Source organism: Centropristis striata, chromosome 9 (assembly GCF_030273125.1).
Source record: "Centropristis striata isolate RG_2023a ecotype Rhode Island chromosome 9, C.striata_1.0, whole genome shotgun sequence".
Taxonomy (NCBI): Eukaryota; Metazoa; Chordata; class Actinopteri; order Perciformes; family Serranidae; genus Centropristis; species Centropristis striata.
The window spans coordinates 40,567,010-40,584,396 of NC_081525.1; the positions used below are offsets into that span (position 1 = coordinate 40,567,010).

The 17,387-nt window shown below is 38.8% G+C and overlaps 1 protein-coding gene across 1 annotated transcript in view; it reads right to left on the minus strand.

Annotated features, from left to right (window-relative positions):
- Positions 1 to 17,387, minus strand: part of LOC131977629 (E3 ubiquitin-protein ligase rnf213-alpha-like) — a 36,668-nt gene that overhangs the window by 8,150 nt on the left and 11,131 nt on the right. Inside the window, exons 19-47 of the mRNA XM_059341026.1 lie at positions 13,615 to 17,178; positions 13,044 to 13,174; positions 12,747 to 12,842; positions 12,508 to 12,629; positions 12,042 to 12,155; positions 11,901 to 11,953; positions 11,554 to 11,704; positions 11,309 to 11,444; positions 10,632 to 10,811; positions 10,322 to 10,446; positions 8,993 to 9,153; positions 8,656 to 8,859; positions 8,023 to 8,207; positions 7,594 to 7,714; positions 7,270 to 7,370; positions 6,983 to 7,162; positions 6,409 to 6,554; positions 5,954 to 6,056; positions 5,670 to 5,784; positions 4,580 to 4,775; positions 4,307 to 4,497; positions 3,468 to 3,590; positions 3,233 to 3,343; positions 2,437 to 2,679; positions 2,193 to 2,280; positions 1,980 to 2,014; positions 1,774 to 1,877; positions 1,046 to 1,199; positions 696 to 870 (exon numbers count right to left, since the gene is read on the minus strand). Of these exons, the coding sequence (XP_059197009.1) occupies positions 696 to 870; positions 1,046 to 1,199; positions 1,774 to 1,877; positions 1,980 to 2,014; positions 2,193 to 2,280; positions 2,437 to 2,679; positions 3,233 to 3,343; positions 3,468 to 3,590; positions 4,307 to 4,497; positions 4,580 to 4,775; positions 5,670 to 5,784; positions 5,954 to 6,056; positions 6,409 to 6,554; positions 6,983 to 7,162; positions 7,270 to 7,370; positions 7,594 to 7,714; positions 8,023 to 8,207; positions 8,656 to 8,859; positions 8,993 to 9,153; positions 10,322 to 10,446; positions 10,632 to 10,811; positions 11,309 to 11,444; positions 11,554 to 11,704; positions 11,901 to 11,953; positions 12,042 to 12,155; positions 12,508 to 12,629; positions 12,747 to 12,842; positions 13,044 to 13,174; positions 13,615 to 17,178 (7,408 nt within the window). The remainder of the gene's footprint in view (positions 1 to 695; positions 871 to 1,045; positions 1,200 to 1,773; positions 1,878 to 1,979; positions 2,015 to 2,192; positions 2,281 to 2,436; positions 2,680 to 3,232; positions 3,344 to 3,467; positions 3,591 to 4,306; positions 4,498 to 4,579; positions 4,776 to 5,669; positions 5,785 to 5,953; positions 6,057 to 6,408; positions 6,555 to 6,982; positions 7,163 to 7,269; positions 7,371 to 7,593; positions 7,715 to 8,022; positions 8,208 to 8,655; positions 8,860 to 8,992; positions 9,154 to 10,321; positions 10,447 to 10,631; positions 10,812 to 11,308; positions 11,445 to 11,553; positions 11,705 to 11,900; positions 11,954 to 12,041; positions 12,156 to 12,507; positions 12,630 to 12,746; positions 12,843 to 13,043; positions 13,175 to 13,614; positions 17,179 to 17,387) is intronic.

Genomic DNA, 17,387 nt, shown 5'->3' on the forward strand with positions numbered 1-17,387 from the left:
CAAAAATCCTTGATTTACTGAACAAGCAATAATAAATGATAAAAAGGAAGCTCCAATATTATTATTATTATTATTATTATTATTATTATTAATAATAATAATATATGCTAGACTTTCTGTGCAAACAGCACTCTAGCTTCATAGATAAGGTTTATTGAGCTTGGAAAGGATCAGAATAAAACAACATGTGCCTTAACCGATCATACGACCTTGTTTACCTTAAGGATTGTTTGTTCTTATCAGTGACCGATTGTGAACATTTTATTTGGTCAAATACATTCTCTCTAGTCTTAATTAGTGAGGGTGGACCTATCTTTCTTGATTTAAAAAATATTACACGTGGTAATGTGCAGCTCCAACCAACAGTTATTCCAACCAATGAGTGACAGGGACTAGCTTACTGGGACTAGTTTACAGGGACTAGTTTACAGGGACTAGCTTACAGGGACTATCTTACTGTGACTAGCTTACTGTGACTAGCTTACTGTGACTAGCTTACAGGGACTAGCTTACAGGGACTATCTTACAGTGACTAGTTTACAGTGACTAGTTTACAGGGACTAGCTTACAGGGACTAGCTTACAGGGACTAGCTTACAGGGACTAGCTTACAGGGACTAGCTTACAGGGACTAGCTTACAGGGACTAGCTTACAGGGACTAGCTTACAGGGACTAGCTTACAGGGACTAGCTTACAGGGACTAGCTGGGACGAGCCCTTGCAGGGACCTGAGCACCGAATGGACAGTGGTAATCGTGTCGTCAGCTCCTCGTCCCAGTGCCTCTCCCAGCTGATCCAGATCCTTTATGATGTGAAATTTGAGAAACAAACCCACATCCTCCACAGGTGGCTGGATGATGTGCTGGACAAACTAAAAGAAATAATGTTATAGTCTGTTTCAAAAGAACAGTTTGTTATATCTACTCTGCAGAGATTGTTATCAGATCTATTTGACATCTCAGCTAGACACAACACTGAGATAATGTTCGTACTTTCAATCCAACAAAGTCAGCGAGAGTTCAGAGAGTAACTCTTCATGTGCTCACCTGAGACTTCTCTGAGGCTCCAGACATCAGAGCCAGGTGTGTCACTAGTCTGACCAGGATGAACGGACTCAGAGACATGTTTTTGGTGTCCAGAGCGTCCGGGTTGTTTCTGCGCTCAGGGTCTCCTAGAATGTGGCCAGGCCTGGTGCTATCCCTAGAGCAACAGAGGACAGCCGTTAGTCCAGGTAGCGCTCAGAAGTAGTTGCTTAAATGTAGCTGTACATGACATTTGTTTTTACAACTATATATAAAATTGGTTAAACAAGGATGTTGCAAATTATCATCCTAGTGTTGCTGGTCTTAAATTAATTATAATAATTTGATTTTGTTCGATATAAATGAGAGTCTGCGGCCACGGTTCTCTAATGGAAAAGGGTGGACGGTGCTGCGTTCATCAGTGAATGAATGAATTCCCAGTGGTGGCAGGTGGCACCGTTGTAGCCTCTGCCACCAGTATGAATGTGTGTGTGAACGGGTGAATGAGTCAGTCTGTAGTGTAAAGCGCTTTGGATATTGTTATATTATATATATTTGCCAGATTGAGACAGACTTTTCCACTGAAACACCATAAACATAAAAATACTGAACTTTTTAAATTTGCGTGTACTTTGCCAGCACTTTAAGTAATACTTCCTTTTTTCCGCCCACAAAATATCTATAGTCAATAGTTTTGATTGATGCCTCCAGGTGTTTTGTCCCACCCAATAATCTTATTTAATGAGACTCACTGCTGCAGCTGAATTGGTTTGAATCCCTCTGTGGCGCGGTGATTTTCCCCTCCAACCTTTTCGCCGCACTCCCAACATTCGAGGATCTCCATGGGCAGGCCGCACTGCAGAGGAACAGAGCAGATCATTTTCACTTTGTCTGTAATCACTGTACAAACAAATGAAGGTAAATTAATGAATGATGTAGATGCATATAAATAGCTTACCTCATCAACAAAGCATGGATGATTATTTGGACACACTGTGAAAAAAATTAACCAATTAAAAAACTACTGAGACAGAAGATAAACTGTACTAAGAACTGGGTTCATGCGAGTCCTTTAGCATTGGATGATGAAAACACAGAGCAAAACAGATGTTTCAAGGACATTCTGTTCCTAAATGAAATGGTAGTTTATAGATAAATGAATCATACTTACCATACCAGGTGAGCTGCCCATAGTCTTGTTGTATGGTTGCCTGGGCAACAGCTAACATGTCATCAGGCATTGTGGGTATAAAGGCTGCCTGTTAGATACAATAAAATGTAAAAGTTTGCATGAAAAATAATCGTTGGTTATAAGCTATGAGTAATTTAAAGAGGTTTCTGTTACAACTGCTCCTATACAGGGATCTGTGTTTGAGGATGGAGGACGGGGCTTGCAGCAGATACGACATGTTTACCTGCATATTTTCAGGAAACAGACCGAGATTCTTGAGTGGCATCAGCAGGAGGTGAGTCCCCGTCAGCAGCACAGCTGTCAGATGGACAGTCAGCTCGATAACAGTGTTGTCCACAGTAGTATGGTCAGGCTTCATGGCCAGGCCTCCCAACCTGTTGAGAACCAAGGCTGAGGCAAAGTCCCTCACTTCTCTTTGAGGGAGATATCTGGAGCCCTGGATGAGCTCCCCGAACGCTTGGCATCGCTACAGTGAAGACATAAGAAGACAGCGGCAATAAGAAAAACAATAAACACCTTAGCTCGTGAAAACTGTTGTGGCTCTGGACTTTAAACGTCAAATATAAAATAATGAAATGGAATGGATGAAATTACAAATTCCTCTAATGTGCAGGTAAGGCTGCTGAAGTTATTCACCCTGATCTCACTTTCCTCCACTTCCCCCATACTGACAGGTCTAAGACCCTTTGGCAGCCACGAGGCCCAATCATTCACCAGTTTCAACACTTTGAACAACAAAAATATTCTGTGCCAAGCTAGAAGCAATGCTGCCTGAAAGTGTTTCCAGAGGACACACTCAACAAGACTTCTGGACAGATTACCTCCAGAATATGTTCATCCTGTAGAAAACTGGAGGGATTTGTTAGCATCATGCACTTCCCACCAAGGTCAATCAATTCTAAAACTTTTTTAATTCATCATACAGTTTACAGTCCAAAGCATTACCATGCTGTAAGTAGCAAATACAACCTCGTATATTATTCAGTTTCTACAAAGGTATATTTGATCAGTCTGTGTACCTCAGGGGTAGGATGGAGAGCTGTATTTGCAGATCTGTACAGAGTCGTAACTTCTCTGAAAAGTGCCAAGAGGATGAACATTGTACGGTTCCTTGGTGTTGCGGTGCATTTCTAAATCAATGGGGGAAAAAAAGTAATTAATTAGTGAGCAGCTGTTATAAAGCCTCACTGTGGAAGAAATGAAAGAGAGTGTAAGGAACATTACTGAAGATTTTGGTCAATTAAATTGGAATACCTCGCAAACTTCTTCAATCTGCTCTACAGCTCCGTCCACGACCGCCTTAGCAACTGCATCTCTGACCGCCTTGTACTCCTCTCCATACACCAGAAACTGGTCCATCTGGCCTCCATCTGCATTCTGCTCACACCACACACACATATATATATGTATATATATATATATATATATATATATATACATATATACATATATACATATATACATATATACATATATATATATATATATATATATATATATATATATATATATATATATATATATATATATATACATATATACATATATACATATATACATATATATATATATATATACATATATATATACATATATACATATATATATATATATATATATATATATATATATATATATATATACATATATATATGTATATATATATATATATATATATATATATATATATATATATATATATATACATATATATATGTATATATATATATATATATATATATATATATATATATATATATATATATATATATATATGTATGTATATATATATATATATATATATATATATATATATATATATATATATATGTATGTATATATATATATATATATATATATATATATATATACATATATATATGTATATATATATATATATATATATATACATATATATATGTATATATATATATATATATATATATATATATATATATATATATATATATATATATATATATATATATATATATATATATATATATATATATATATATATATATATATATATATACATATACATATATATATATATTTATTTAGTTTTTAGTAAACTATGAGTATGGATGTACCTGTTGCTGGATCTCTGCAGGGAAAAGCCAGCTGAAGTTTGTCTGTTTGACCAGCGTCTGGACAGACTCCACTCCCTGCCACTCACTGAGCTTACGGATCAGGTAAACACGGTACCAGTCATTCCCACTGTCCTCACAGAACTTCATCACTTTGTTTAAGAAGTCCTCAGCTCCCTCTGGGACATTGTTTTCTGCAACAGCAACACAGTCCAATAGGTCTTTTTTATTATTATTGCTAAACAAACTGTCAGCAGTAACAAGGTGATCTCTTACCAGACAGCCTGTCACTGACGAGCTGGGCGGCCATGCTGAGGCACAGACGCAGCCGTGCAATGTGCTGCAGATGTTGAATAGACACTGCTGCTGGAACTGAACTCACTTCATCCAGAAATCGTGTTTCATCATCGTAAAATGTCTTCAGCTCTTTGGCCTTGTTGCCTTCCTGAGGTATTTTCTCCCACATGGAGTCCTGAAAAGAAAGATTGTTAAAGTGAGCCAAAAACTGAAGCAACAAAACCCTTCAGAACCCTTCAGAACCCTCCAGAACCCTCCAGAACACCTCAGAACCCTTCAGAACCCTTCAGAACCCTCAAGAACCCCTCAGAACCCTCCAGAACCCTTCAGAATCCTTCAGAACCCCTCAGAACCCTTCAGAACCCCTCAGAACTCTTCAGAAGCCTTCAGAACCCTTCAGAACCCTCCAGAACCCTCCAGAACCCTTTGTTCCCATTCAGATCCTGTGGTGCAGTAGGGAAGGAGGAACCCTTGGGCCAAATCTGGCCTTCTGCCCCCCTGACAAAGGAGAGCTTTTCACTTTCACAGCTGATATCAAATTATATATAGTTTAATATTGTATACTTTTTCACATCAAGTAAATCCTAAATTGGACTTTCTTCCATCTAGTGCTGCAACCCCATGAGAAGAACAAGCTATAAAACAATACAATATTACATAATATATTATATATATAATATAACATTTAAACAACCCCTGTACAACAATCCTGTAAACTCTGTCCGTGGTTGAAGATAATGGCTGATCTCTGCTGTTTTAAATAAAAACACCTTGTTTGCACTCAAAGGCGTTTTTTTTGTGTGTATGTGGGTTTTTTAAAGTCTGTTTTCTGGCACACAAATTCCCTGTAAAAAGTTTGAAGACCAAATAGTAATAAGTGGGATGTTAAATATCTTGCCAGAGAAATAATTTAGTTTTGGGAGATGATAGATAGTAGACATGTAGAAATCTATGATATTATAATAATACAATCTTTGGTGAAATATTCTTTCGATCTTTTACTCGTTCATTTAACACTATTAAACTTAATATAAACAATACATTCATTTATTTGTTTAAATATGTTTACCTCCAAGCAGTTGATGTATAAGGCATAAAGCTCTGCTTTATCTCCCTCATCCACAAACTGGCATTCTTCAACAGATGATAAATGCAGCTGCAGATATTCCTGGACTTCAGCAAAGCTGAAACACAGTGAAGTTCATCATTCATTTGATACAATGCAGAAAAACACTGAAGGTGAAGATTAATGTGATTAAACATAATGCAGAGCTGCCATTTAAACCTGCGAGACAGATCATGATCATTTACATTCAGATATTGAATTTAACATTCTTCACTTTTGGTGCTTACCTGAACTTCAGAAGCAGCTTCAGGATCACAGATCGCACCACTGGGTTTTTATCTGGAGACTCGTCAAAAGGTGACAGATCTTTGGTGTAAATCTCTTTATGTTCTGGATTGAAAGACGATTTAGAATCAATATTAGTGGGGCCATATGAAAGAAAAGGGAAAAACATTATTTAATTGCTTTAAAAAATAAAAACTCTGAATTAAAGATCCCCAATAATAGGAATTTATGTTTAAAATGGTCAAACCTTTCCCACACAATGTAAAATCCAGGTTTATTAGAAAAGAAGCTGTGTGATATAGGAACCCCCACCCCAACTGTTCCTCTTCTCTATAAAATGCTCCTCAATAAAAAGTGAATTTAGAAAAAAGAAAAGAAGGTGAAAAGAACAAAGAGGAGGATCTATATGACAGAATCTTTAGTCTGATGTTTATCTCAGCTCTGCAGTAGGTGGTACCTGTCTCAACCCTCAGGTAGGACAGCAGGTGGGTGATGACGTGTTTCTCTGGTGGTGTGTTGTCCTTGAAGCACACAGTGGAGAGCACATCAATAAAGAAACCATTGCACCGCCGCCGGAATTCTGCATTTTTCTTGATAGAAATCCTGCAGTCACAGAAACAAATTAAAATTGAATTAAAATTAGAAAATCTCCAAATATGGCTAAACTTAGCCAACAGATTCCCTTAATATTAAACTCTGTCAGTCTTCTAAATGATACTGTGTTTCACAGTAACATCCAATTCACCACATAGGTAACAAGTGTATGATATCCTACGACAACAGGATAGGTGCATGCACAACAGAAAGTCACTGAGCCATATCTACCACACTGCTCACACATACTGTTACATGGCAGACAGCTCACTAAAGACAGCTCAGCATTGATCAGTGAAGAAGAGGCTCAGTGGTGGAGAGAGCAAAGGCCAAACATCAAGTTCATAACAGTTCACATCATATTACCAGTCAAACCCTTGAAGCTCTGCAGATTGTTATAGGTGTTAAATGGAAGTGACCATATTTAAATATCTCACCTGATATCTTCAGAGACATGTGGCTGGAAGCCGTCTGGTAACGGCTCCCTGCAGGTGGGACAGGAAGTGGCTCCTGCATCGAGGCTCGCTGTGATGCATGTTGAGCAGTAGATGTGATGGCACGGCAGCCCAACAGGTTCCTGAGGCTCCCGCATGCACACCCTACACTGGAGTCCAAACCTTTATCAAAATGAAACCAACAATCAGATTCACTGAAGGGCAGCAGGAGAACTGTCTTCACTCGTGGCCATTAAAATAAGTGAAGTGTGAAAGTAACAAGCTCTTACCGGAACAGCTGATCACTAGCGCCCTGCTTACAGCTCTTCAGTACTTTAATCACAGCTTGAAAAGCCACCACTGATTTTACATCAGAGTTTCTCTCCAGAACCTTAGAAATCAGTGAAAAATGTTGTATTTAATCAAAACAAAAGCCATTAGGGTGATTTTGACCGATTTCTCACTTCTTTTTGTTGGCTGATCATCATGTAAGATGTAAACAGTAATGTGGTGACACAAGCATGAAGATGTAGGTTGATGGGTTAAAAACACAATGTCTGTCACATTTGGTGTAGCTCATACTGCTTGTGTCTTTATTTGAAGAATATATTCACCTTGCTTAAGGCTTTAATGTTCTCCAGGACCAGAACTCTGAGCTGATTGTCATCATGATGAAAACCCAGCAGCATGTGTTCCACAAACAATGAGAGGATGTAGATGCGCTTCCAGCCGTTACTATCAGATATAACAGACCACAATCAGTTAGTGTGTTGTAGAAATATATTCACCATTCTCCAAGGCCGTATTTTTAAATCAGTGCAGGGTTTTCCCAGGTAATTGGTAATCAGAGATGGTAAACACAAACATTCACCCATTAAATATCTTGCCTGTGCAATGTGGAACAGCCCCAATACTGGATTTCCATGGAGCTTAACAGGTTTAATACAGTATTTTATTATAATGTGGGGGAACGAGAGCATCCAGACTAAATCCATGCAGACACATGCCATTTGGTATTTCACACCATTGCATCAGAACATTACCTGACATCACGGAGTCTTTCCTTACATCGCTCTCCATATTGTTGGTTATGTGGAGAACAAATCATCTCCAAAGAAGCTTGCAACCTCTTCACCTGCTTCAGCCAGTTCTGGCTCTGAGCATCAGTGTCTAAATGAGCAGGCTCTAGTCGTTCAACACATGCCATGGCTGCATACACATCCAAAACCTACAAGACAGGAAAATAGTTCTTTATTTCATTGTGTTTTTATTTAGATTTTAACATTTTGATGAAACAACACAAAATAAAATTGAAAAAAATATCCAAATAAATGCCTTTCAGTTAATATTGGGTCTTCATGATAAAAAGTGAAAGGTCTTTTCTGGTCTGGAATAATTTTAATTTATACGGTTTTAAGGCATTCTTGCAATTCAAATTTTGATTGATTTTGGAAGCAGATTTACTTTCCGTACTGTACTAATATTTTAGTATTCTGTACCCTGCAGAACATCATATCATTTCTAACCACTAAGCACCTTGATGAGAACACTTATGATTATGGGATGATTTACCTTGTTTAGGTATGTTTGAATGTTTCTTGAAAATATTCAATGACAACATAAATTATTTGCATCATCATAACATCATTTTTCAAAGTCTCAGAAAATGTTTTTACCATCTCTGGACATTTTCTAATGTCCTTGTTCCTTTGCAGTAGAGTGACAACCTCAGGCTGCAGAGATATCATCCGTGAGAGGTTCTGGAGACGGCTTTGGTAGAAGTGGTAGGCGATGTGGATGTGAGGAAGAGAAAGCTCTTCTTCAACTCTTTTTCGTCTCTGTATTTCCTCAACGCAGCTGGCCAGGGACTGACACAAGAGCTGAGGAGTAAAAACACGAGTAGATCAACAATACAGTATTTGGTTTTAACTACAGTCGGAGGAACAAGGAACCACACTGAGGGAGGTTTGACTGAAGCATTTAAAAGTTTTATGAGTTAGTTTTAACCCTCACCTGCAATTCTTCTTCCGATGCCACTTTCATTGTCATGGAAACAAAATCCTGCAAGTACCTTTCGAAGAATTCTTTCTTCATTTTTTCATTCACATTTTTAGCCATGTAACTGCCAAGTGGAGTGTTTGAGAACAACTTTTGCAAATGACCAGGTGAATGGGCTGCAAAGAAAGTGGAGAATGCAACTGGTAAGTCAGTGTTCAATCTTTCAGTTACAAAGCTAGTACTTATTAGTACAGCACAATTAAACCAGAAAATGTCCTCTGGGTAAAATCCGAAAGGGCCACGGGGGCTACTGCCGGTGTGTGTACACTATGATGAGATTCTTCAGATTTCAAACAATTAATACTAGTAATGTTATGATACTATATAATATACAAGGAGCACACCTACAACAAGCATTCATTTACAAGTATTTCAACCTATGACCTTTAACCTCAACATATGTGTGTGTGTGTGTGTGTGTGTGTGTGTGTGTGTGTGTGTGTTTGAAGCATGTGTATCTGGAGGAGTGTGCAGGAGTGTGGAGGGCTTATGCACATGTGTGTGTGTGTATCTGTAACTGTAATCACATCAAAGATCAAAGCAATCAATAGAATTAACTGACACCTGTTCCTAGACAGTGACAGCAGAGGCAGAGAGGCTGGAATTTCTGGCCTCGAACAGAAAGCATTTTTGTCCAAACCATAATACCTATCATTGATCCGACTTCACTTTGAGCGTCCTGAGTTCTTCCTGAACGTCTACATATGTTTTTTTAGAGCGATCAAGCGATCTATAAAACTGTTACATCTCCCTTTTTTAGAAATCTCCCTGCGTTTTTAATATGGGAGTCAATGAGGCTGTTTGTGCGTGTTGGTGGATCATCTGTGCGTCCTACGCCCAAACTATAACTCTGACAGCTTTACCAGAGGATTGTGAGGGAGAAGACTCATTTTCCGTGGATTAATACACCGATACACAAGACTTGTGTCTACTGTTTAAAGTTTTAAATGGAGTCTCTAGGTGAAATTATGCCGGAGGAGTAGACGTTTAAAAATCAGCAATTATTGTTCTTTTTCGCTCTTTTTTTTTTGGCCGTCCCATTCATTTCAATGCAAAATTTTGGGCAGTTTTCACGAGAAAAGTAATAGCACACCGATCCCGATCAAACCGCAGGTTTTGATATATAATTTGTCCTGCAACTCTTCAAGTTGCAGGACTAGTAGTGGGACGAAATTGCGTCCGGAAGAGGAAGAAGAAGAAATCCACAGTATAACAGTAGTGCTCGGTGCGATTGCCCCGTGGCCCTAATGACAGAATATGTTAGTTATAAAGTATGACATTTACTTTCATGTCTGGATGTTTGCATCATGAGCCCATCAAGGAAGTCTTTGATCCACCAACTGAACGGTAAGCAGCAGCGCATGGTATAGCCACCGATGATATGGCTCTGTACCATTAAGACACTGGAGCTGTAGGAGAGGATGGAAGTCACAATACTTTTTCATAAAACTATAGTTAGTAAATGTTAAATAACAAGACTACTATGATTGTGGTATATTGTCAATTATTTTTAGAAGAGCAAATATGTAAATTTATCTCAATAAGAGCAAGTGTGCTGAATGGATAGCATGATCATACAACCAAAGTCACTTACTTGTCCTTCACATATGGTACATGGAGCATGTCTCTGCTCCCAAATATCTCCAGCCATAGATTTCTGATTTCATCGCACTCATTCAGCAGAAGGTCCATGTTGCAGTCTCTGTCAATGACTGAGACCAAGTTGGCAAGAAGTGGAGTGACAACTGCTTGGATTTTCCTCCACAGTGTGTGTCTGTGAGAAATATTCACATGATTTTCTTAAAATCAACCTCAAATTTGCATATATGTTAAAATGTTAAAAATGTTGACAGAATCATTTTTAAACTATAAATATCTAATTGTCATTAGCTGAATTGTTTATATTCCATATTTTCATTGTTGTTGTTGTTGTTTTTATCTCACTCTTGGCATTGTAGCACATTAACATTTTGTTTAAAATGTAAAGTGCATTACAAATAAAATGCATTATTATTATTATTATTATTATTATTATTATTATTATGATTAATAAATTGGCAGTGCAGTGATAAACAGCTTAATAGCTTGATTAGCTGACGGTTGCAGTAGAGTAGTTAGCATTTTACACCACAAATAGATTTAAATAAGCGAAGAATAAATAATAGATAAGCTTTGTTTCTGAATATATCTATACATACTGTGTGTGTATACATATATATATATATATGTGTGTGTGATGTGTAGACTGGTTGGATGTAAAGATAGACCTACAGGAATGTTCCCCCCTCTTGGAGAGCGTTGATGTTGAATGCCTCTGTCAGGACCCAGCTCTTTGGATTGGGGATGTTGGCCTCATAGTCCTCTAAGAGCCAGTGGAGACGCTTCCTCACAATGTTTGCAAACAGACCTTAAAACAAAATTAAGTTAAGTCACACGCAATTTCAATACACATTAGGTACACATGTATAACAATGACCTGATATGAAACAATGGCCTAGAATGACTCATGTTCTGACCTTGTGTCTGACTTTCATCCAGAAGTGTGAGCAGGTTCTCCACTCTCTTGGTGCTGAGTTGTCCACCATCTGCTGCGTCTCTGAGCATGCTCACAGCACTCTGCACACAGCTTCTCATCACATCTGATATATCAGACAAACCTCCCAAGACCTACAAATATATACAAAAATACATTTAGAACAAAAAAACAGCATCTGAAATGTTGAAAGTGTCGACAAATGTTAACCTTATACAATTAGTTTGTACTTAACAATTGATTTATTAAATTTTATTTTAGTTATGTCGCCTCCCTGGCAATCAGGATTGTCATCCAGATTTATGAACATGAATGGTAAAATACACTTACATTGGAGTCATCATCATTTTCTGCCACACTGGTGGGGTCTTCTGTCTCCATGACTTGAAAAGAAAGATAGTTATAGGCAAATTAATTAATTAACTTAAAATATGTTATATTCTTTAGAAATACAGGATTTTGATGAATTACCCTCAGGTGGATCTTTGAAAAGTTCACTTATGCGCAGATTTTTCAGGGAATGAACATCAGACACAAACTCTTTTGATCTTCTGAGAGCATCAATGTGGACAGACTTCCAAGGACCTGAAAAAAACAATTAAATAATTTAATTAATAAATAATAAATAAATAAAAGTAATTTCAATGAAAACACGGTACGTACAGTAAGTTTTACCTTGTATTTAAATTGTCTGCTTTTTCTTTTGATTTGTTTTTAATTGTCACTCTCAATGTGTAACTTTCCACTCCTAATGTGTGTATGAAAGGTGCTAAATGAATGAATCCTATAAACATTTACTATTGTTGTTATTTTACTAATAAAGCATATTGTGGCAGTCACTGACATTAAAAAGACCAATATGCTACTTGTGTTGTGTGTGTGTGTGTGTGTGTGTGTTGTGTATGTGTGTGTGTGTGTGTGTAACAGCACAACTAACCGCCTTGAAAGCCAACATAGGAGGTCCCACCCTCGATTCGTGGAAGTTTGGTGATAAAGTACACAAATGTCTTTGTGTCGCCAGTAGTTACCGACTTGTTCATTTCGTTGATGCACGAATACCTGTGAAATCCACGATTAAGCATAAGTAAAAGAAAAATGTGGAAAAATGTTAGCTTTGCAACAATGTTAATGAAAGATGTGGTTATAAAAGAAATATGCAATGTTCTTCTGACTCACTTGGCTGAGGAGAGAATATTCCTCCCGTGGGACTCTTCATCATAGTCTGATTGGATGATGAGCACTTTGTCTGCAGGTGTTGATCCAAGGAATTCCCTAATACAAACACATGAATTACAATACACCCAGTGATCACTTCACAGTAAGATGCAGGCCCTTATATTTATTCAAACATACTCAGTAAAATGCACAATATTGTCTGTTTTATAACTAAGCGGAGAGGGTGTGGGGAAAAGGCCATTGTTTAGTTAGACAGAAATGTAAGCAGATGTAACATGGTCTTAATTAAGTGTTTACCTGATTTCCTTGAGGAAAGAGTACTCTGTGTCAAACTGTTGCAGCGATAGCAGCTTAATATCTTCAAGCTTTATCACATTCTGCAGGTCTTGAGTGTCTGCTGCCGTCAGTAGCCTGGAAAATGTTGTGACCTTCAAGAAAGCAAAACAAAAACAAAAATGATGTAATTGATTTTTCAGTTGCTTCTTCACACAGAGAAGGCCAACCATATATACATTACTGTTACGATGTTTTCTCAAGTATTACTGTAATGCACACTGCAATATCAAGCCCCTTTTCCAATATGAAACAAGAACTGCGCTCTACTGTAAAACCTGAAATAACATCTATCTGCAACTTTCACTTCACATGAAGCTATTTAAAGCTGGAACCAATCTAAAGCTAACTTAGCAAAAGTTTAAATGTAGGTAGAGATGGCATAGACATTATACCAGACTGTTAAACTGAGAATGAAAAGTACGTTAATGTACCCAGAAATCAAGGCATAGTTCTAAAAGCTGTTCAGAGTGCTACAGTGTTTCGGGATGGAATTTTACTAGTAAAATTAGATAGAAAGGTTTTTTTTAAATACCTCAGTGAAGAAGAAGTGAGACTGTTCCAACAGCTGTGTGTGGTAGATGATGTAGTCTCCCAATGAACTGTGCATCTCCTCTTGAACATATTTTTTCATGAAATCTTCTCTTTCTTCATCAGGTAGTCTGGATTTTTCCAAACGAACAACCGAGTCTGGAGTGGCACAGTTGAGCAGAATGTCCTTGGCTTTGTTCAGAATGGTCTGAGCGTCTGTTTCAACACTTTGATTCTCTGTTGCTTGCAGGACCACAGAGGAGCATGTGTCTGAATGGTAGCCGATGAAGACATCACTTGGAACATATTGCTTTTTCGTGTAGTGTTGACCACTTAAGGAGACAAAATCCTCCACCCATTTCTGTAGCTGTCTGACAATGTCCTTCTGCTCATGTCTGAGAACAGTATTGATGTCAAGGTAATGCTTTTCCAATCTGTTGATCAGTGGGATGGGAAACTGCTTGTAGACCACCTCTTTCTCTTCAATGACAATGAGCCTGAAGTTTTTGTGAACTCTGCATTTCACACGATGTGTTCCTAATCCAAGATCAACATACTTCTGACCCCCGAGGGTCACATAGTATTGGTTGAGAGCATCATACAGACTTTCATACAGATTCTGAAGGTTCAGAAGCACAACTGTCTGTCCGGTCTCCATGCAAACCTTGACACGGTTGATGTTCCTACAAATCTGCGTGTACTCCTGATCTTTTTGGAAACTAGACCCAAATATGATCTCTGGGTGGATTTGGTGACTGAAAAGGATCTGTTGCAGGATCTGAAGAGCTGCATAGTTTTGTGTGAGGATTAAAAGGTAACGACTTTCGTCCACTTGGCACTCTGGAGAGATGCTTTGCTCGACCAACTCAATGGTTTTGATGCTGGCATTGGCAAAGTCCTCTTTGAGTTCTGTGCTGAATATGCCCTTCACATCCACATCATCTTTTCCACTGAAGTTTCTCAGGACTGCTTTCGTGATTTGATCTGCAGTTGGACACTCATTAGTGACTTTCGTAATTGAAAATATCATCTTTATCAGACTGTAGAAATCCCGCAGACCAAAGAAACCTCTGCCTTCTTTGCATACTGTCATGTATGCTTTTCCAAATGGCTCAAAGAGATGTTTGATCTTTTCAAGAACCTTTTTTTCAGATGAGCATATCCCTTTGGCACTTTTGATGAGCTCCTTCTGGTTTGGATCTCCACGGGACACAAATATCCCACGATTCATCTTGGCAGGGTCCAGTGCCCAATTGGAAATTCCAATGAACCCGACCCTGTTATGAGGTTGTGGCTCATCATCAACACAGCCCTCTTCCAGCAATGGGTGCAATGTTTTCAGTGGCATTTTCGGCGAATCTTCGGCCAGTCCAATCTCGTCAAGAACAACTACTGAGATGTATTCATCAAGGTTCTTGCTTTCCTGAAAGCGAGCACACTGTTTGAAGGTGTTGATGATGCCTTCAGGAGTCGAATGAGGGCTGCACTGGAAGGACACCAGATGTATCTGCTTCAGCCTCTTGTATAGTTCAGAATGCGATGCAGGGCCCTGCATTGCATCTGCAATAAGGGTTTTGGACAGTGATTTGGAGCTCCCTGGTTTCCCAACAATAAACAAGGGAATTCGAAGCTCAACACAGATCACCATCATGAAGAAGTTTTCTTTCAACGCCTCATTTCTGGCTATTGTCTTACCCATAGGTACACCATTGAGTAAGAGGCCCTGCATGAGTTGGAGTTCTCTCTGTATGTCACAGGGAAGCAACTGGCTAATCATTCTTTGATACTGCCTTTTGTCCTCCAAGCAGGACTGGTAGCACACTCCAGTGGCCATCAAGAGTGACCAGATTACTCTATCACGGGCAGGTGAAAATGGTGACACCTGTGGATTCTTTTGACGTAGCTCTCGAAGGAAAGCTGTCAGTTCCAAAGAAAACATGGGGTGATTTTTGTGGAACCACACAAACACGTGCATGCAACGTTCAACATCCCTCAAGCTGACAAAGCTGCATTCATCTTTCTTCTCCCTCATGAAATTTTGTGATGATGACAACACCTGAGTTATAATTGGAATATAACTCTTCTCAATTGAGTTGCCCTTTGCTTGTCTCTGTACTATTTGTTCGATGTACATTTTTTCTGTTGAGTCATTGAGCTGCCCAAAGTCCCAAACAAGAGGAATCATGCTGGGGGGTAACGCATGAACACGGTACACAAGCTGGCGGAGAGGGATGGAGCCGAGTCTGTCGTCTGTCTCCTCAGCCCGGACCCGGTAGCCTAATCCAGAGGCCTCGAGTCTTTCAATCATCTCGTCTGTGTGCTTCCTGTATGGATTACATGCCGCAATAATCTGTAGGCCTGTCTGAGGGCTAAGTTGTTGTCCCTGTACAGAGTTGTCACAAAGAATCTCCTTGATGCTGCTGACAGCTTCTGTGGTGTTTGCCTCATCAAAGAAAAGAACAGAGTCAAATTCATGTTTCTCTGTATTGGTCTGTGCAAGAGTTTCTGCTTCCTTCACTTTCTCATGTATCAGTTCTGATGTAGTTCCTCCATGAACCTTGACCAGTTTCATGTTTTCTGCTGGTGCTCCATATCTGCTCAGTTCACACATAAACTTTATGAGCCTTGTCTTACCACATCCTGTTTCACCCATTATGATGACTGGGATGCCACACCTAAATCTCATGTGGATTGCCATCATTTTGAGAATGTTATCGGTGGTCAGTTCGTATGTCTCATCAGGATCTGTTGGCCACTTGATTCCAAGCACACGGCACAGATGCTCAATCTTTTCAGCTCGAGAAAGCTTTTCAAAATCCCTGTTAAAAGGGACTCTCTGAAGTCTTAAGCCAGTGTACAGCTCTCGAGTCATTATGTTTTTCTTTATCACTTCTCTTGTCGAGGGATTAATGGCATCAACCCCTCTCTGGTCATTGAGCTCGAGGTGAAACCCAATGAAAGTCATTGACATGTGGTCATCGTTGAAAAAGATATATGGATGTGGCTCAGATTCCCACCTTTTTCTAAGGAGAAATGGAGCCAAGTCTCTTTCATTAAGCCCACTGGAGTCAATTTGTTGCCTCCCTGGGCTCTGGTCAGTCATGCATAGTGAGGGGGTTGCAAAGTCTTTGGACATCAAGATCATGAACTCAACCACAAAGTTTTTGAAACCTTGAAGAGTGTCGCCAACAAACTCAAATTTGCAGAAGTCTGAATTCTCACAGTCTTTCAACTGAAGATTAAGGAACCAGACAAAGTTACGCAGCTCTGCCCATGATGGATCTATTATGCCACAGTAGATTAAGAGTATCTGAAGACATTTCGCATGAGTCCCTTCCACACCCTGGTATGTGAAGTCGTCAAGATTGTCATTGTTGTAGAAACGTGTGAGGTACTGGTATGGTCTTTGAAAAGCTTCACTCCTGAAACATTCGTCATCCATGAGGGGCTCGTCACTCTGTATGTCAGGGTTTTCCTCTCTCCTCATTTCCGAGGCCACCACCTCTTTTGGTGGACGACAGAACACCTTTGGGAAAATCTCTGAGAATGCAAAGTTATCCTTTCGTACCTAAAAAATACACAAATATATACATTCAAGTTTATATTAATTTAATCAACCATATCCTCTTCAAAAAAAATATTTTAACTGAAATGTTAAACCTCACTTTCTTACTAGCTGCTAAATGCAACTATTGCAATTAACTTTATACTATATGTAGCCTAATATAAAGCCTATGATGAAACAACATGCATGATTTTGACAGGATGTGGTTGTAT